At 29.6% G+C, this 21,559-nt stretch overlaps 1 protein-coding gene across 1 annotated transcript; it reads right to left on the minus strand.

The window, feature by feature from the left end:
* Window positions 1-18,907: 18,907 nt before the first annotated feature.
* On the minus strand, window positions 18,908-20,474 carry LOC116772529 (uncharacterized). The gene is made up of 2 exons (XM_032664747.2): window positions 20,078-20,474; window positions 18,908-19,637 (listed from the first exon to the last, which is right to left on the minus strand). The coding sequence occupies exons 1-2, from the start codon at window positions 20,360-20,362 to the stop codon at window positions 19,059-19,061; spliced, it is 864 nt and encodes a 287-aa protein (XP_032520638.1). The 5' UTR covers window positions 20,363-20,474; the 3' UTR covers window positions 18,908-19,058.
* Between the last annotated feature and the right edge of the window lie 1,085 nt (window positions 20,475-21,559).

Here is a 21,559-nt window from a genome sequence, read left to right on the forward strand (position 1 = left end):
AATTAATACATCATGGGAAATACGACTGTTTGTCAATATATCACAAACGAATTAAATTATTTCTAATTAAACAATTCAATTCCTCGGATAATGAAACAGAATTCTTATTACCTCATATAATTTTTTTTTTTTTATATATACTAATTTTCAAAATGTCATATAAATTAATTTATAGAGACAATAATTTTACTAATATGCCTTTTATATACGTATGTACCTTTTACATACATATATATAAACAATCATGTCTTAGAAAGGATTGTGTAGAGATTTCTTTTATATTTGAACCTAATGAATGTCTGACCCCGAAATTCGTAGATTTGCCAAATTAGTAACGTTACCGCTACATCTATTCCTGATAATCAGTTGACATTACTTATTGCATAATGATTTAACAGTCAAAACAATACTATCTAATTACATCAGCAGTAAGTAAAATATTTAGTAGTTAGTTGTAAGTAAACATTGTACTTACTTCTTAAAAGAAATGAATAATAAGTTCAATTTCATCAGTAATTAAGAAACTTTTATAATGTATATTTAAATGTGACAAAAATTATATGTGATGTTTTAACTTTGAAAAGTTGTCGTGGAATCTGCAAACGAAATATATAAACAAATGATAGATTAGGAATTTTTCAATTAACATTTGCATTTATACCAGTTCACACTGACTATGGAACACATTTACAGTTTACTTGGCTTTTAGATAGCTTTGTTAAGTTTATTGAATTAACAACGCAATAAACTGGATCGTTACTGGTAAAATTAAAGTAGTAATGTTTTTTAAACTGACACTAAAAGCTCTGTACGTGCTGGATGTATACTACATAATTCTACTTTAATATAAAATGAAATGAATGGAAGTTACGTTTTATGTTATTCTTGTGAGTAAAACAACATAACTAACGAGATCTACTAAATAGGTTAGTACGTGCGACTTGCGGCTGAAACATATTTAGGTTAAAACAGCTTAGGCGCCCAATTTATAAGGTACATGTGTAAAGATTTTTGTGTTTTCTGTATTCCTGTATTTATTTGTATCATATTTTTTCAATATGTATATCTGTCTGTCTGTCTGATTTTAGACTTTTTATATAACATAGGTTATTCCATTTCACCTAAAACTTATCATTTGATTTTATTTCGTTTCTTATAAAAAAATAATACTTCATGTAATAATTGAATTTAAAATATGAAAAAAACCTTCAATTTTTTTTTTTAAGAATACGAAAATGTGTTCAACTTTCTATTTGTAATCACAGCTTTTGAAAAGAAATTGATACCTTAAGATAAAACTAAAAATACAAAAGTTGAAAATATACTAGTAACTTTATTTGTAATGTAGCTGAAAGCAGAATAAATATAACGGTACTCGGAGACTCCTGCACCTAAATTTCAAAGTTAAGTTTAAAAGGAATAAAAACCATAGAAAACCTTATATGACCTAAAGGCTGGAGGTTAAATCGTGATAACGACTTTCTGTTCAAGTGCAGGCAATAGACGTATTCACTAATATTTTATAAGTGATGCCATTCTTCGAAACAAAAAAAAAATTACTAGTCAATCCGTATCAGAGATAAATCGATTATTTATGTACTCAAAGAAACGATTTTTCACCCTACAATCAGCTGCCAGTACCTCTTAGCCGATAAAAATACAGAAATACCGTTGTTTCACTTAATACAAGTAAAACTTTTAACTTTTTATCTTTCTGTTTTAGTTGTAAGTGTTCCGTTCCAATAAAGAAAGAAAAAATTCTCGTAGGATTTTACGCTCCGACTTTTTACGAATATATAGAAAATCTTTTTCTCAGAAACGCTCAAAATTATCAATATGGAATATAATTTAGATAATAATTCCTCACTGTCTTCTCAAATTTATCATGAATTTGTTTTCTTTTCAAACCATAAATAATATTGTTATAGCAAAGAATGTTAATTTCTTTCTTTATTAATCAAGACTAGTATTTTTTTTACACTGACACGATTTCAATATTATGCATTCCTGTTAGTCAATTATCTATCAGCTTGATAAAAAAAATATATACCATTTGAAACCAGCATGAGGACATAACTTTAATTTTATAGAAAATCCAGTGTCAGTAACCAAATAGTTGTCCTGTAATTTTTGATATTTATTCAGGATTCTTGTTTAAAAAAACCGTAACAACTATTGGCTTATTATATTGAACCAAAGCCTGAAAATAAATTTTTATATCCTTACTTACCGCGGCAGATAACTAACAGTATATATTTAAATAACATAAAAGCATTAAAAAACAAAAAAAACTATCATATATATTTTCATCTTACATGAACTTATCGTTCTGTCTGAAATCTAGTTAAGACCGTGATAAGACCTTGAAACTAGAGAGAAGAAAACATTTGGAAATTATTGTACTTTCACGTCTGAGTTCCAGATGTTGTGTGAAGGTTATCATGTGTCATATGTTATGAAGTAAGCAACAAGAAAACATACATATATATACTACATAGTATTAATATAATTCAGGCACAAAATATAATTGTTGAAAAAATCTGTATTGTATATAAAGAATAGGTGGTTTATACATTAAAGGAACGTGGGTAAGTTACACAATGTAGTTGTCAAGCCGATGATAAAACGAAACGTAAAGCATTTAATCAATATCGTACTATTTCTACCAACGTTAATACAATAATGTGCCAAATAGCACTATAGAAAAATTTTAAAATAATACATATTTAAGAAAATGTAACATAACATTCCTTTGATTGTTAATTAACATTTTCATATAAATTATTTAGTTTATGATGGAGTTGTTTTTTATTGCCTTGCTTTATCACCGAGCGATCAAAAAGATATTGCTTTTTCATGTCATTAAGTATGCGAGACTCGTTTTTCTAGATGGAATGAAGAAAATGACCTTGAACTTCCCCTCAATCGTGGACACAATTACTTCTGAATGTTCGACGCAGTTATACACATTAATTATCATTTAAAAACAAGTAAGTTTAGTTGCGTAAAGAATGGACTCTTGAAAAATGCTAAACTAAGAAGGGTTCTAAGGATATGGCAATTGTTTGCAATTGGTGTAAAATCTTTCCATGGATATCTAGGTATCATATCAGGTTTGTAGCGAGCTCTGCTAATAAGATCATTAGCAGAGCTAGCTACAAACTGTGGTAGAAAAGAGGTGGCCATAGATTCGAATATTTTGCGACGACCAAATTCCCTTTAAATATCCCATTAAAACCGATCCCTAAGTAACCCAATTATTCAGATGAATATCGAGGCTTCATTTTAAATAAACATCATGTCTGATCGTAAATTCAATTATTGTCCATGTCTTTTGTGATGAGGGTTATCATTGTTAGCGGAAAATTTTGTTTCTTATCACTTACCTTGTTGTTTGTCTTATGTTACCCAGGAAACACATATAGGATATAACAAATGTCTTATAGCAGTGAGCCACTTCGTATGCAATAGTTCAGATTTTATTACGATTCATATAAATTTTGCAATACAAAGAAATTTACTTAGCAAATCCTAAGTTGACCTAATCCAATTTTTTTTTTTCACTAAGTACATAGTGGTATTTTATATATAAGATCATAAAAAAGTCGTAACTTTAATGTTCATATTATCACAAACTTAATTCCATTTAAACATAGATATACCGCTAAAATTGTTTTTTATAAATTGTCCAACACTTCTTAGTTTCTTTAATGCTCTTTTTTTTAATAATCTACTTCAGACCTACCGACACTTTTCAATCGAAAATATGAATTCAATAATATATTCCTACCATAATAAGTTTTGTAATTATATATATCGGCGCAAGCAGCTTCAATGACGGATGTAACATGAAAATAACTCAAGGCTGTCATCAATTATTATAACAACTTATTGGTCGTCGTTACTATTGTTAAAAGTAAAATGAAATCAAAGACTGTTTAAAAGGAGAATAGAACTATGTTTGAATTCTGGTATAAATATGACGCACGACAGCGGACTGCAGAGTTCAGCGAGTGCGGATCATAAAGAGTGTGATTATGAAGAACTTTCGAAAAATACAAGAACATTTAGAAGAATTGAAGTTTAATTTTAAAATATCTGGAACGTACTGAAACAAGGGACATTAGTGACGTCAGCGAGGCTGGCGTCCTGTCTTTAAAATAATGAATTTGTATTAAATCCGATATATACCTATTCTGAAAACTTAAAAAATTTGTATACTCATTTATTTTTTATAAATTAATTAATTTAGCAAATGAAGAATTAACATTTTTATCCCCTCACCTTATTAAAATACACGACTCTCTCACAACTAAACCTATTAAATCCCGGACTTATTAACGTATTAAAACTTTTCAAATTACATACAGCCTACAAACTGGCCAGCTTTATAAACTATAATTACACATTCATGCACGTTGTGTATATTTTGTCGTTCCTTTTACGCTACACTATCACTTACAATTAAAACATTACATTACCCTTACTTAGAGCAACCCCATTTTATTACAGGTAAAAATATCACCACATAGTTAGCAGCTATTGCCTTGTCTTTTGAACATAACTCATTACGGGATCTTATTACATTTAAAATTATAAGACATATATGTGGTTCATGTGGTCGCGTTTTTGGACTTATTTTGATCATTTTGCAATTCATTTGATAACAAGGGAGAAGCATGAATAGACGTGTACTTTTCTGGAAATTTACTTCCACTCATGCTCAAGAAGACACCGTTAACATGAAACAAAAGTATTAAAGAATTATGGATCAAGAGGATAAATTTTCCGATTTATTTCTAAATTTAGGTATCAAATTACTTTTACGATAAACAGAATAACTACATCCGTGATATTTTTTATATTACGGGGAAACCACATTAGAAGAAATGCTAAATACGCGTCCTTAAAGGCTTTCTTAAACGATGTGCATATTATAACTACAACATTTCTTTCAACTTTAAAATCGTTTTATCATAATACATGGGCTCTTAGAAAAAACATTATACATTTATATTTACACTACTTGGAAAGGATATAATGATATAGGACAATAAACGAAACCACTTGTTATGGAAGTACATAATTAAATTTGAGAATATCCAATCAATCATGAGTTTGTAATAAAAAAAAGTTACTTGCACGAAAAATAAAACAAAATATAAAGCCATTTGTAAATATCGGATGACTGACATGTGATGAAGCGGCAACATCACCGTGTCACGTGACACGTAGCAAACGTGAAAACGCCACAGTCATTTATTGCTCCTACTTCTATAACTTTGAAACTTTAATCTGTCACAGAGGCTCAAAGACGTTTTTTCTCATATGCCATTTTAAAAATTGGGATGCTTCCGGTTTAACCCCAGTAGCTACATAACTAAGCACATAAATTTTAGTGAATACCCTGTTACGAATTATGAATCCCCATTTTATTATCCACGACTTTAGTACAACTATAATTAATGATCTATTCGGTAAAGTACAGGTGTCTCTTTGATACTTGCATATTATTGTTTGTACCGAATGAGTGACTTTATAATTAAAAAGCTGGCGCTAAAAACGGTCTTCACACCTAGTTCTAGTCTAAGAGTAATGGCGTAATAACAATAAAAGGTTCTTAAAAATATGATTTACGAAAAATATGTTTTCTTAAATAAACGAAGCAATGACTAAAACATTTTTCTGTGGAGACTGGTTTGTATTATAGTCAATTATGTACGGGTTCATTTATCGTCGTATAGATTTAGCCACCTTGTATGGTTCTGCAATTATCACAGCAAGTACATATGCTAAAAATCTAAATATATAATATTTTTTTAATTAGTTTCCACAATATTAAGTTGGTAACATCACTCCTATTATGATGACATTGTCGAACTATAAACAAGAAAACATTTTAAACCGAAACTCTCGATACCTTAATATAAAAATTTTACTATGAAAATTGTGTTATATTTCTTGAGTTAACTATGAAAATAAAACAAGGCCAATGTTCTGATATATAGCTTCCACATAGGTTTAACAGCACCACTAATGTATTATAACCCTTGTACAGAAATTATTCTCATATATGACATGGTCCCCTATATTTTAAAACTTATTTATTATTTATTAAAATTGTTATGAACAACAACGGGTTTATAAGTTTGCCTTATGGGTATATACCTAAAAGAAGAAAAATGTATTTTCTTTTAGGTGAGCGTGAAAGATAAAATGGCTGTTTCGGAATAAGAAACATAAAAGCAATATTACATATTTAGTAAGCGGATTTTGGTTTGATGAATATTTAGCTATTTTTCTTCAGTTAGAAGCGTCTTTATTCAAATAACACGTAGACCAAACTTTGTTGATATTATTAGAATATGGTTAGCTACTGAAATTATGTAATAATTATTACGTTCCTTAATTCTTAACATCTCATTTCGTTTCTCTCAGGTAACAACAAGATTAAATAGAGTAGTATAGAATTTCAATTATGGAAACTCCTTAAATAGACTATAGACAAATTAAATATTTTCTTCATTAAAAACGAATTTAAGCTTAGTTTTTATATGGAAATAATAAAATAAATTAAACTCTGATTATTTGAAATAAACATGTTACGAGATTTTTAAATCGTGATTTAGTAATTTTGGAAAGTAATCCGATCTTGAGTGACTCGTTTGCGTTTGAAGTACATAAGACGAATTTGGATTGTAAAGTGTCATAACAGCAGTATGTATAGACATTATAAGAATTACTAGCATTATGCAATTTTTTTATCGTCAAATTAGTCTGGATATTACATAAAAATAATAAATAAAAACCATAAAGTTCATATACAATAACAGTTTTCATGTCAACATATTATTAACAGATTATACTATATTCTGCTATGATCTAAATGTATGTCTTAAAAAGCTAAATAGCATTAAAGAAAAAATTTAAAGGAAAAACTAAAACAATCTTTAAATCATATAACAATGTTATCGTTATTTAAATTCAAATTTAGAATATCAACATATTATTCCTAAAATAACATTCCAATAAAATAAAAACAAACTTTCCATTTAATATAAAATACTTATCTATGGTTATTTCAGAATTAAAGTGATTATCTAAAATACGCTCAAGATGAGCGTCGGTATTTGAAATTCTAATTTATCGGCTTGGTGAAACCCGTGGTAATTGCGTTTCTCACGAGTAAGTGAATTATAATATAAACATGATACAGGCGTTTTAAACAAAAATAACTCTTGCTGAAGTTAAATGCTCTCTTAAATATTGCAAGCCTGAAAGATGATATCAATTTTACTAGATTAATTTTAAGTGACCACTTATTTATTCTGTTTTTATAACGACTGTCAATCGATAAAACCGGAGACAAGTCAGAAACTGTTTTAAAAGACATAACTTTTGTTAATTTAAACTAATGTTACAGATTACACTGAATGCTACTGATTGTACGTACTGGACGTTTTCCTACTGTAAAATAATTATACCGAATTCGTATAATTCCTAAGTTGCAATGACATCTCGATAAATGTACATTATTTTTGGTTCCAAAAGAAATCTATGGTATCTTCCTGTAATTTTGTATGTAACTTGTGTAACTGATAATTCATTTATTTCTTCGCTAACATGCGTATTAATTAAAATAAACTTCACAAAATTATTATTGATCTGTTCAAATGTAAATATTAAATTTGACTATACATTTCAAATAGAAATATCTTATAACACATTCAGCGTTTCGTCCCAAGTTAACATTTTGCTTACTTATTCGGATTTAGAGATGCTGTTTCAACTGCCACCACGTACGGAACCAGCTTCCTTTAGATCTGCATGTTCATTATAATACTTAATTTATGTAGCTGTGGATAGTTCCAAAATAAAAATTTTAAATCATGGTGTTAAATGTTAAAAATTACATATATTATATTATAATGCATAATTTATATTTTATTTATAGAAGAAAAAAGTAAGAATCAATTTGTATTTTAAAACTTTAAACTCTGGCTGCAGTCTTTTTAAAAATAAAAAACAACAAAAAACAAAAAAGCCAAGCAAAGAGAGACAAGGTTTTGAAACTGAACGTTTACCATTACTCAAACATCGATATACATAAATCCTGAAAGGTTATATTTAAAGAACTAAGGCTTTTAATAAAAAATTTAATACTTCCAAGGACCATTAACGACTTTTCATCAAGTCTCGTATTTCATTATAAGCTATTAAATCTGTAGTCATGCTCGCTAAGGGCGTGAGTGACATTACTCACAGTTCAAAATTAAATAAAAACTCTTACTGGCGTTTTATATATATAATGATGTTTAAAAATTTCAAATCAGTGAAAAAGGCTTTCGATAAGCGAGGGTGAAATAAAGACAATTTAAGTTGAGCGAGTTTAAAAGTATAAGCAATTTCTTTAAATAAAACATACGCAGAATATACAATGTTCAAGCTTAATGCGCGTTATTTTTGTGAAAATCTTTAATGCTAACTGTTTCCAAAAACGTTGGCTACAATTCTTACTTACAAAAAAAAAATGCAATAAGAATCTTCTATCGTTTTTGTTTTCAAACTGCACATAAAAGTACTATTTGTTGTTTTTGTTGATGGCAACTTTCTTTTATATCAGGCAACACATTGAAGAAATACAATTTCTATTATTTTAAGAATAACCCTCCATCTTATACAGATTTTCATTTAAATATATATTTATGTATATATATATAGAAAGACAAGACACTGTAAAATACATATTTAAAAGCAAATGTGGAGTGCTAATGATAAAAGCAAGTTTTTTTGATCTCAGCTTGACATCGAAATATTTTTTTATATTTTAGAATGGTAAAGTTTTACCTTACAAAAAGAAATTTCTACACCCACTTGCGTCTAAGGGATCATTTTCTTAGCATCTAAATTTCTTTGACTATAATATTTCCTACGCAAGCGATGTCATTCTAAATTCAATATCGTAGAGTCAGCAATATGGCGAACCAGTAATTTTCTGAGACTCACTTTATATCAATTTCCGTCTTTTAATTCAAGATTATAATTTTTTTTATTTTAAATATTTGTACAATTGCTTCAGAACTAAAATTTTATATAAAATGTTACTCTGTTGTTCATTAAGTGTTCTGAAGATCCCCTACCACAAGCAGCTCAAAATGAACCCTTATATATGTAACTATTTATGTCTATGAATATTCAATTTGACCTTTTACCTAATTCCAAATTATTTTTAAATTCGTTACCTTTTACCGAAAGCCGATTATATGTATAAGCCACGTCTCTTTACGTGATGGCAGCGATTTCAATATCTTAAAAAAGTTTTTGTGACAGAACTTCGCAATCGCGTTTACTTAAAATAAAAAGGATTTTTCAATAAGCGGTCTGGATTTTTTTTGTCTATAATCATAAAGATTGAAAATTTTATCTATGGATATTAACTTAATATACCTACGACCTAATTTTGAATACGATTGGAAGCATTATTTAACAAAACATTATTACATTCAAAAAAAGTTGTGTAAAGCTGAATAAAACATCCCAACATACCTCTAAAATAAAGAAAAATGTCATTATAACCAATAAACTAATGATTCCCCTTCGAATTTCTTACTTATTAATTAAATATAATTAAATTTAACCATATATCATCGCGTTAATATTACAGTTTGACCTTTCAATTAATGGAAATGCTTTCAACCAACAAACTTTAAAAGGTTAGATACGTGCCTAAATTATATATATTACTAAATTACCTATACAAATATATTTTTTAAATGCCAAGCAATGATTAAAACTAATAATAGGTACATATAGTACGATATGCCATATTATGTCATGATGACATTGACATTTAATATATAAAAACGTTGCATTACACCTTGAGTAAAGTAAAAATTTAAAAAAAAAACGTTTGGCACTAAAAGAAAATGTTAAACTGTAATAGGAAAACAGAAAAATACAACAACTCTCCTCCATTCTACACGACACTGGCAGAATATACCGTGCACGTTTTTGCACGGATGAAGGCCACATTTTAAACAAACAACTATATTCTCTTTATACTGATGATTGAATGATTGAAGGAATGTTTACATTAGATTATAATTCTAGCCAATTCAATTAGCCAATGTTATGTAACGCTCTAAAATCATACAACATACTTAACGGATTTTTATTTTAAATTACAATTAATTCCAAATCCGTTTTAAGCAAACTTTAGAAAGTCATTACGATTAAAAGTTTATTAGAGTTTGATTCTGATATAAAGAATTTCTAACACAATGAATTCACATATTATATTACGTTATTAACTAGCTGAACTTAAGAAAATGTATAAAAAATTATAGTTTGAGTTTCGTTCCTTTTTCTTTATCATCTTCTTTTAATAATCAATCTATGATGTGAAATTTAAGCAAGATAATGTTAAGTGTGTATCAGGTTCAACAACTCGTAAGGTTTTACAAAATATACTACAACATACGAGAGGCCATGTTGCCTTGTTTACAGTTCAATCAGTTGGCCACTAAATATTTAAATTACAAATTGTAACAACAAGAACTATTATTTTTAAACTAGTCATAATAGGTTTGATTTTGATTATTAATTAAACAGTCATTTTAGAAATGGAACAGATTGTTCTAGAACTTTCGTTTTGCCAGACCAATTAAACGTTTTGTAATACACAATAGTATTACGCTTGCTGACTATAAACTTTTGAAAATATCATGCCATAATTAAAGTGTAACTAGTAGCTAAAATTATGATATTATTTTCCATAACTAATAATAGCAATGGTTTTTATTGCTACACCCATATGTTTGACAGTTCTATATCTAATAGAAAATTTTCTAAAAACATACGTTTTTGATTGAATATTTTGGCACACAGAACGAAAAACTTTTCAAATTAAATAATAATAAAATGAAAAAGAACTCTAAGTATGATGGAAGCGAGTTAAGTTTTAATGTTTTCTATTCTTTAAACGCTTCACTGTAACTTGTAAGTTTATTCTTCAATTAGGTTTTCTTTAAAAGCAGTATTAATATGTTTTTCATAACCACATATCTACAATAAAAAATGGCGGGTCGTAACACCGATTCGGCCAGTCATTTTGGTATTTTAATGTTAATAAAAAAATAACTAACATTCAATCATATTAAACTAATTTAGTAACACGGGATTAATGTTTGAAATTTGAATCACAAATTCAACATTAATGTATTTCACTAACACGCTGAGTGAACATTGCTTGTTATACTTAAATAATGTCATTAAAACTTTGCAATAATTTTCCTATTACGACTTAATTGCCAAATACACCAAAAATTCTGACATTCACTTACATATAGGCACAGCAAAATAACGTAACTCGTTCCAAATGCAATTTTCATTTTGTGATATGATATCTTGTAGACAAGTTTGAGAGCTTGACGTCACAGGCCGACCGTTAAAACGTAATGAAATCTCATACCCACCGTGGTTTTATTGCCCTTTTTTACGAAGGTCTATAATAGGAAGATCTTATTCATAATGTTGCTGAAATACTTATCAGAAATTGTCCAGCTGCTTTGGATATTTGACAGACAGACACTTCGAGAATTATATTTTTGTAATGTGTATCTGTGCATGTTAATTATTTTCGATTACTTGAACTATTAAAAATATCTATATTTATCACATTTAAGATTTGTATACGTTATGTTAATGATTACAGACTTCAGTAGATATTAAGACTAAAATGAATTTGATGCTATAGAGTTAAAGTTAGAAAGTAAAGTATTAAAAGTAAATTTCGATGGTACAAATTTACGTATCCAATTATTTTAGTTTTCATTAAATAAATTAAATTAATTTGTATTTATCGAAACGACCATTATTTTGCTTATTTCAATTTAGTTCTGTCAATCGTCTCTCGGCTTATACAAATGAAGACTGACACTCCATTTAGCGTCTTTAAAGTTTCTTAGAAACAAGAAATTTATTAAATGTAAGTATTTATACTTGAAATTGTTTAAAGAACATTAGTATTTAGTTGTTAATTAATACGTGGTATTTTAATTCCAATTATTTTATTTAAAATGTTTGCATTCTATAACTAACGAACCTTCTAGCCGGCGGCAGAAAGTTGTTTTAGCCGTGGTCTAGATTCGCTATTAAATCTGCTAGCCATACAAACGTCACTGGTTATTCATCCCAGTCATCGGATCAATTATCAATTAATCACCGTAACATACTTCGGACTGACATTCATTTATATCAAATTATTTAACAGTTTACAAGAAAATCTACAAAGAAACAAAAGAATTACAAATGACTAATAAAGACTGTTACTTAGTGTCTATGAAGTAAATAGATTATGTATGTAGATATAATAAATCAAATGTCAGTGCAGAAATTTTTTTTAGAATACAAATTGAAATTGATCTATTTTAAAAGTATATTGTTGGATTTAATGTTGAAATGTAGGCTTGGTGTTGCCAGAAACAAATACGAATATTAATGTTAATTTAATTTTTTTCTGCAAATTTTCTCGTGAGCTGGTAAATTTCGAAGGAGGGCAGACTCGTCATGCGTAAGGGCAAAGGACGTTAACGGTTTTGTCATAATGCAAAAAATCTTTTAAATATTATACAGACTTAGGTACCAATAATTTTGTTAATTCTCCCCTGAGGCTTTTCATTGAAGAAAAATTTTTTTACACCTTATTTTAAATTTGTACCCTAGAATATAGCTTCTTAGGAAAGAAATCACAAAACAAAACATTATCTGCTAATAATTTTCATAAAATAGCATATCGTATTTGAAAAAAAAATAAATTGGACCACCGCAGTAGTAAAACTTACCGATTCATAAAAGAATATCAAAAATGGCTTAATATTTTGCAGAATTGTTAACTAATATATGAAAGAAACATAGACTCATCTACTTAATTACCTAGTTAAAACTAAATATCTAGTCATTGTACTAGAAAATAATTTTTGTCATAAAAATATTTTAAAAAGACCTACATATATAGCTTAATATAATATAATATTAATAAAGGTGTGCATTTTTTCTAAACGGTATCGCATTCTCACTTTGAAAGTAAATTAATGATTCTAAAACAGGTATGATACTAAGAAATTTATAATTGTCATTTTTAATGTATTAGGGTACGGAATAAATAGTAATAACGAACATTCAGTTTTTCATGCTAAAAAGCGCCTAGAGCGATCTCTTGGCTCTCCCTTATTTATCGGACTTGGCCTCGCTGCCGAGCGCTTCTTTCTTCGTCCCTACTCGGCGATCGACCGTAATGCGACATGTGACAGATTGACAAATGAATTTGAGACAATGTAATAAGTTTCAGTTTGATATATTATGTATTTAAGTATGAATTGAGTTTTCCTTCAATTACGAAAATATGAGAGATAAAGAGTGAAAAGAAGTCTCTTTCAATTTAAAGAGATGTCAGATAGCTTATCTCAGAGCGCATCTGCAAAAGTTATATTCTTAGGTCAGTTTAAAATCTATTAATTTTATAATTTTAAAATCCAAAAGAATCCAGAATAAATTTCCTGTTCCATTATATTTACCTGAATAACACATGCTGTAAAAAAGATTAACAATTATTATTTTGCCCATAAGTGCGGCTTTTCTTAACGTTGCTTGATTTATTTAACATTGAAGTATTTTAATTAAAAAGACGATAAAACTAAATTTTAATAGCGTTTTTATTCAAATCCAACTTACACGTAGTAATTAAAATACACTCTATTCGGTTAGACATTAAGAATCAATTTAGAATGAAATACTGTGAGGACGTCACCATGGTTTGGAATGCACTTCTACTGAAAAGAGCAAACTAGAAACACAGCAGCTGCTCGTTTCAATGTAGAAGACAATATTAAAGCTGTCTCTTATATAAATTAAGCAAATTTAATCGAGATTCAGAAACTCCGCTATTGTCTACCAAGAATTAGTTTCTATAATGGATAAAAAAACTTGTATTTTACATTAATAATTCCCTTAAGAGGCACTTAATTAAAACAGATATTACAATCTTAACTACTATAATTAGGTACGTACACTTATTCAGACTTAAAACAAGTATGCACAACCTTCCAAATTAAACAACATTATATATATATATATATATATATATATATATATATATAGTATCAAGAACTCCGTCAAAGAATGCACAAAAAAAATGTTGTGAATGTAGCATATTTTAAATATTAATTTCAATATTTCATTTGTCAAAAGTTGATTCCGTTTCAATACACAGCTAAACATACTTTCTTGGGAAACAGATTTTTTAACATAACAATTGTAACATTAGATCCGTCGTTGAATTTAACCGACATATAAATGAAATTTAATCCTTGTAATTTCTGCAATGAGCTTTAAAATACACAGTAGGTACAAGTAGAAATTACTGCTTACCTAATGTTTTTAAAGGAACTTTCTATAACATTAATATTTTTAACAATACCTATCTCCTCGCATTCGCTTTGGTCTTGGATTTTCATATGAACGCGGGTAGATTAAATATTAAAAAATTATAAAGATAATTTTATAATAAAAGAATCTATTTAAAAGGTGGTAGAGCCTAGCTGTGATCAAGTTTCTGCAGCTCAAACATGGGCTGGCTCGACCGGGGACGTACCACACTCTCACAGAAGATTCGCGTGAAGTAGACTTTAATGGCTGCATTTCGTCTGATGAGTGAGAGAGCCAGTTGCCCTTTCCCTTTTCCGACCCTTTCCTATTCCTTCCCTTTTCCCTCCCTTTCTCACTTTTTCCTCATCCTCTGCCCTAATCAAGGGTGGCAACACATCCGCAAACCTATGTTTCGAATGTCCATGGGCGAAGATACAACCTCTATCAGGTAAGCCGTTTGCTCGGTTGCCCCCTCCAGCATAAAATAAAAAACAAAGATACTACAGAAAAGCGAATAGAGGAAGTAATGAAATGGTAATCTGTCTAAATTAAGTACACAATAAAAATGTACTGAGAACTTGAATATTCAAAGATTTTACATGCATATTCAATAATGGGAACAAAAACTAACCGACCATTCTCATCCATATTTATGTGTGACTTTTCAGTTTCACTGTGTAAAATGAACGTCTCATTAACAACTTCAATGAATTACTCCATATTTACATAAGCATTTTTCCACTAAAATTAAACAAAACCCTGAACCATCAGACGAATTTTGTGGTGCCTTTTATCGATCATGATAATAGAAGTCATAAAAATCCTTTCACATATAATATATAATGTAACAAAGTTTCAATATCTAAAAGAAATATTTTTTGTAAAAGAAATATTTGTTTTTGGGGGTAATTGGTTTTTTCTTCTCGTGTCTTTCTCTTTCGTATTAGTCCATTGCAATTCTGATAGGGATTAAATAAAAACGTATACTACCAATAACAGAAGGACATTCCGATACCAAAACGATATGTGAAAAAGTGCGATCGTATCCTTTACAAACAAGGTCAGAAACGACTAAACAATTGCAAGTGAGCTAAATTTAAAAATGAGTACCGCATAAAATGAATAAAGCACACCAAACAACGCTTGAAAACTACGTTACCTTACTCATGTGATACAATAACGTGAGATTTTTGAATCGTTCTTTGTTATGAAAAATATATGACAATCGAAAACAGTTATCTAAGTGTCTGAACCCAGGAGCACCTACCAAATTTAATAAAAGGTTTGTTTGTGGCATTATTTATAAAAGATGACAGAAATCTAGGTAAATCACTATTGCAAATATGCACATATATTTATCAATAGCCAACTATGCTAAAAACACAGTTTTCAACCAAAAAAGACTTGAAAATTTTATCTCACTGGTAATCTGTGAAAGATAAACGATAGCTTACCTAAGGAAAACAACAAAAAACAAAACCAATAGAACACAATTGCATAAACACACTACGGACGAGGCGTTTCCAGTTTTCTGTTATAAATCTTCGCCCACGACACTATCAAAGTCAGTATGTGCGACAGCGTAGACTTGAGGTGAGGGTGCCGAGGTGAAATGTTCCAGACACTTCCTGACACTCACTATACTGCACGGATTTTATACTTACACTTAGATAATATTTCTAGATAAACCATTACATGCAAAGAAATTAATCCAAGACTATTAGAAGCATTCACCATTTTTCGTAAAGGTTTTATTGAACCTTGCTCCGGACACTTTTAGTATCAATTAATAAAAATATAAAAAATAAAAGCTGTAATGGTACGTCAATTTGCCCATTGCAGACCTATGGACCTGATACATTATTAATCTAAACTAGTACGTATTATTACATTTATTGAAGTTGAAAAGAAAATATTGATTGAAAATAACAATTCTTTTCATATTCTGAAAATCCGTGAAATTTTACTGTTAAAAATGCGTCAAGAAAAAATGCTAGCTTAACTTTTTTTTACGAATTTATTCATAAATAACAGGAATATTTAAAATCCCCAATATAAAGATTTTATCTCAACTTGAAATGGAATGATCTAAGACGCTTGTTAATAGTGAAGCAACAATAGTATAGATTTATGTTCAAATGTTAAATATATTGCAGAGGAAGCTGGTTAAATATTTCGTATATTTAACTATCGATAGACATGTTTTTTTTTTATGACAAAGGCTGCAAAATAGCAGACGGTCTACTTGATGGGCAGTAGTCACCGTCGACCATGGACATCTGCTACATAAAAGATATTGCGAATGCGTTGCCACCCTTGGTTGTTGAAGAAGGAGGAAAGGTTGGGAATAGGGAGAGGTCAGGAAATGGTTGGGTTAGGGCAACCAGATCTTCGGGGGGTTGGATGTAAACTGGATTCCCAGACCCCGGTCAGTCACGCGAGACCGGAGCGCCACTGGGTTCTTTTAGTGGGTGTACCGGGAACCTTTTTTCCGGGGAGTCCCTAATACAGCTCTCCGTCCCCCGACGGAAAGGGGATGCGCAAGGCATTTTTTCCAAGGGCGCCAAAAAAAAAAGGACAACCAGATCTCTCACTCATCGGACGAAACGCAGCCATTAATGACTGTTTCACGCCGATTTTCTGTAAGAGGGTAGTACTTCCCCAGTCGAGCCAGCCCATGTTCGAGCTGTTATAACCACAGCTAGGTGCATCACTATGCAAAAGGAAACCTAATTTGAAACTAAGTAAGTATGTCGCAAAGAACAAAAATAATTTTTACTTCTTCAGTTATTACTTTTAATATAACTGTACATAAAAGCCATTTAGTTAATACGTAGCCACGCTTAGGGCTATCATTATCAATAAGGTGGATATTTATTTGGCGTTTCTAAAATGCAATCACATATTTAAAATTTAAAAGCTTACACCAGATAAGTAACTAAACCGAAATTATTACATCTAAGTAAACAATTATAGCGATTACTGCAATGACCTTAATGACTACTTTGACTCACAAATTAAATAAGTACCACGCTAAACTGTAATTTTGGGTTACTAAAAAACAATGGGCTAATTTAGCTGAAAGTATTTAATCAAGGTTAAGAGATCTTATAGGAGTTTTAGGTGGAAGTAAAATGTACTGTTGTGACTTAAAATTTGAATCGTATATCTATAATCAATTATTATTATTTATTACTAAAATTAAATGCAATATAATGACAAATAATTAATCATACAAGATATATAAAATTTTCAAGATATAACGATACTAATTTCAATAATTTTTACTTGTTACATCCTTTGTAACTGAATTAAATCCTTCCAACAACTAAACAAACACTCGCTGAATTCAATTTACCATAACTCGATACGACACAACATAATGGCAATTCGACAATGACATTTTGTCGAAACGTCCACAAACTTAAAATCACTTGCATATAACAGGGACATACATACAGTCTTCTATTCTGACTTTCTAAAAATATATTTATATATAAAGTTAAACAATTACGTAACTTTATATATTAAATATATATGTGTGTGTAATAATGTCAACAAGGTGTAATGTATTATTAGTTATTAAATAATATATATATTCTGCTAATCGGATTTAAAATGTTGAGGTAAATCAGAATGAAAATACGAGCTAACACAGTAACTTATACTGAATAAATATCTTTATATGTTGACACACGGACGGAAAAAAGTTCCAGTAATTTAGGCACGTCATATCTAATAATTTCACGCCCTACATTTTATTGTCATGTAAATTAGACGCGAAAAATGTTCGCATTACCTCCGCCCCACTTATTTCTCAGATAAAAATTATGCAGCCTCGCTTTAAACGAGTAGATTAATATTCATAAGGAACTAACACGTTAACACACAGTAGCTATAAGCAAAGCTATTGAATTCACTTGAAATACAGAATTAGATAATAATGTTATTTGTTTTATTTTAAATTTAAGATTTTATTTAAACAGTAAATAATAATCAAGAATGACGACAAGGAAATAGGAACGTATAATATTTTAATGTCTGGCGACCTGTGTCAGACAAGGTTTCGCTTTATACTCGTATATTAAGATAATGAGGAAAATAAAAATATTATTTAAAAATACAGATAAGGTATCTAAATAGGTTAAAATTTTAGTTTAAAATCTTCAAACAAAATTAAATGAAGAGTGAAAAATGTCTCTGGTTTTGAACCATAAAAAAATAAAAGCCAATGAAGATGTTAACGACCTTGTACACAACTTTACACTCATATACCAAGTTAGTGAAACGAAAGTTTAAAAGTTTCTAAAATTTTTTGATACGAAGTGAAATGTCACTTGACATTCCCATTTTATTTTTTTTATTAATTAGCAAATTTCAAGATGCAATAATGATTTATTCTGAAATAAAAACTTGTTTACAATTTTTGATGTATTCGTAAATCGTAATATTTTGCAGATGCTATTTAATAAATACGAATTGATTGTATAAACTTTTGTAATAAATCGCTTAGGTTTATAAATTTGTGAGAATACCTACACCAAAATGGTGAAAGGACTTCCAATATCTTGTTTTAGAGTCACAGTATTAATTATTTTCCAACGATAACAGCCCACTTCATATATGGATTATCATTAGTCGGGGGGTATTAAGCCATCAGCTATCATCCTTTGCCGTCTAGCTTCTTCTTTAGCTCGTCTTTCAGCTTCCTTTCTCTCCTGTTCTTCTTTTTCCTCTTGTGCCTTCTGCATGGCCATTGCAGCTAACGTCTTTTGATCTAATTTGAAGAAGTTGATCGGCTCTTTGATGTATCTTTCATCCTTAGCATTCATGTTTTCAATAAACTTTACATATGCAAAGCTGCCGTCCTCTGGATTGTAAGTTTTGTCTTTAATAGCTAATTTCAGCCAATCAACAAATTCGATCTCGGTCAATGGCTCTCCCCATGTCATTAGTTCTTCTCGTAAAAGCTCTAAATCCGCTATACCAGTGTCTTCATCGTCATGGGCTAACGCCGCAAAAGCTTTCGTCACCTCAACTTCAAAGTCATCACCCCAGTTCATTTTAGCTTCTATCATAAACAACCATTCGTGATACTCCACAGTGTCAACTAAATCATCTTCCAAAAAAAGTCTGAATAGTTCCTTTATTTCTGCTGTTTTTGGGTTGAACCCAAGTTTTCTCAACATTAATGGTATAGCCTCTAATTTCACCTAAAATCATGTTATTGTAAAATCAAAGTCAATAACATAAACATCAAAACAAGATTATTTAATTAAATCTAAATAAATTATCTCTTAGCCTATATGAAAATAAATGACTTGACAAATACAGCTCTATAGCTTCTAGCCTGTTCAATTTACAATTTGTACTATTTATAACTGGTACATAATACTAAAGGAATTGATTGCCTGAAATTAATTAAATACCTTTCCATATGGCGGCATAAAATTAATCCTGTTAATTTTGTATAATTGTGATATTGCTACCAACGAGAAATCTGTCAGTTTCAGAATAAACAAGATGCCACGAGCTAATTTATTAGTATGGATATAGCATCAATAAAATTAAACACTTTTACGTTTCTTTATAATTATTTTCGAGAAAATATTTTATAATTAATAGAAAATGATTATCTTGTATATACAGATACCTTGTCAATACCTTCTTCATCGTGAGCTTTAAACATTTCTTTGAATTTCGCTAAGTCGTCTGGACCGAAGCAGGCTGGTGGTGGTGGGATCTTCTTTGGTTTCGGTGGAGGCCCCATCGCCATAGCTTTGGCCGCTTGTGTAGTATCTTTACCTTTTCCTTTTTTGGGCGGCATTGTGTTATTATTTCTGTAGCTACTTATACGACTCACATAGTGTTGAGGTAAAAAAAAAATGTAAATGATAATATATGTAGGTATAATGTCAAATTTGACAGTAATTGACATTATTATTTTTTATAAAAGAAATAGGTTTTTTGTTCGTGATTCTCTAATTGTAAATAAGAAGCGTTGTTTCAGTACATTATGTATTTAAAATATAGCCACACAAAGAAAAGCTTATATGCAAAACAAAATATTATACATTTTTATTGTTACCCCAATAACTTCAAAGTAATCTTTAACTTTCATCATATGCCATCTAGATGTAAGTAAAAAGTCGAATTTTAAAGTGTAACTCTTTACTCGAAACCTCACAAGTCTAAATGTACTTTGTCAATTCAAATATCGCACTCTAAAATAACAATCATGAGCGTCAAACCACGAAAGTGTGGACAAACAAGTGATCTGGAAAACGGAGCTAGCTATCCAACAAATATAAATAGCCATTTCAACTTGACCTGTAATTGCCTACGGGCCTTACGTATTGAAAGCTAACCTAAAATGGGAACGATGGGGATTGTCGCGGTTCCTTAATTTGATTGTCGAGGCTATAACATCTCATTTCGTCTGAGGTCAATGAGCAATTAGGTTAGGTGTATGAATTGTAGGTACACGTTTTACCTAATTTGTTCACAAATTGCGTAGTAGGAACAAAATATATTGAACAAGTATGTTTTAATTTAAGAAGCAAAAATTACTCGTTTACTAGAACTATCCTTATTATGAATCCGCTTATTTTTTTGCAGTGTCTGTCTAGAGCAGTTCTTTTTTTTCTTCTCACATAGTGTTAAGGCACCCAAAGCATAATTTTAATTCAAACTTTTTTAAGTTGTAAATGAAGCTGTTTAAAAACTTAAATAATTGGGTTTAAAATAAAACTATAGATTTTTTTATATTAAAACTTTGTTATTAATGATATTGATATTTAATTTAAAAAAAATTGTCAATTAATTATAAAGCAAAATTGATGAAATTTATATCAAAATCACGAGAGTATAAACGCGCCATGATTGGTCACCATAGTTGTGACATCATAATATTATAGCTATTTAATAAGAGTACTTATTGTATCTATTATTTCTCTATCGAGAGTGAAAACTACCATTATGACGTCACACGCCCTCAGCTCCCGAGCTCCCTTCGGCACTGGACTCAATAATTCATTCTATTTTTATAAAACTTTTATATGAGATCTCTATGTATCAAAAAAAAAAAAATTTAACTACCAAATTTAAAAATTGTACATATTCTATTGCTTAAGGA

This window comes from Danaus plexippus, chromosome 12, assembly GCF_018135715.1.
Source record: "Danaus plexippus chromosome 12, MEX_DaPlex, whole genome shotgun sequence".
In the NCBI taxonomy this organism is placed as follows: Eukaryota; Metazoa; Arthropoda; class Insecta; order Lepidoptera; family Nymphalidae; genus Danaus; species Danaus plexippus.

Bases quoted from the DNA above. Each gene is read 5' to 3' on its own strand.
- LOC116772529 (XM_032664747.2), bottom strand. From the start codon at position 20,362: ATGTCAATTACTGTCAAATTTGACATTATACCTACATATATTATCATT. The intron at 19,638-20,077 runs GTATCTGTATAT...ACATGATTTTAG, and splicing joins ATGAAGAAGGTATTGACAAG to GTGAAATTAGAGGCTATACC.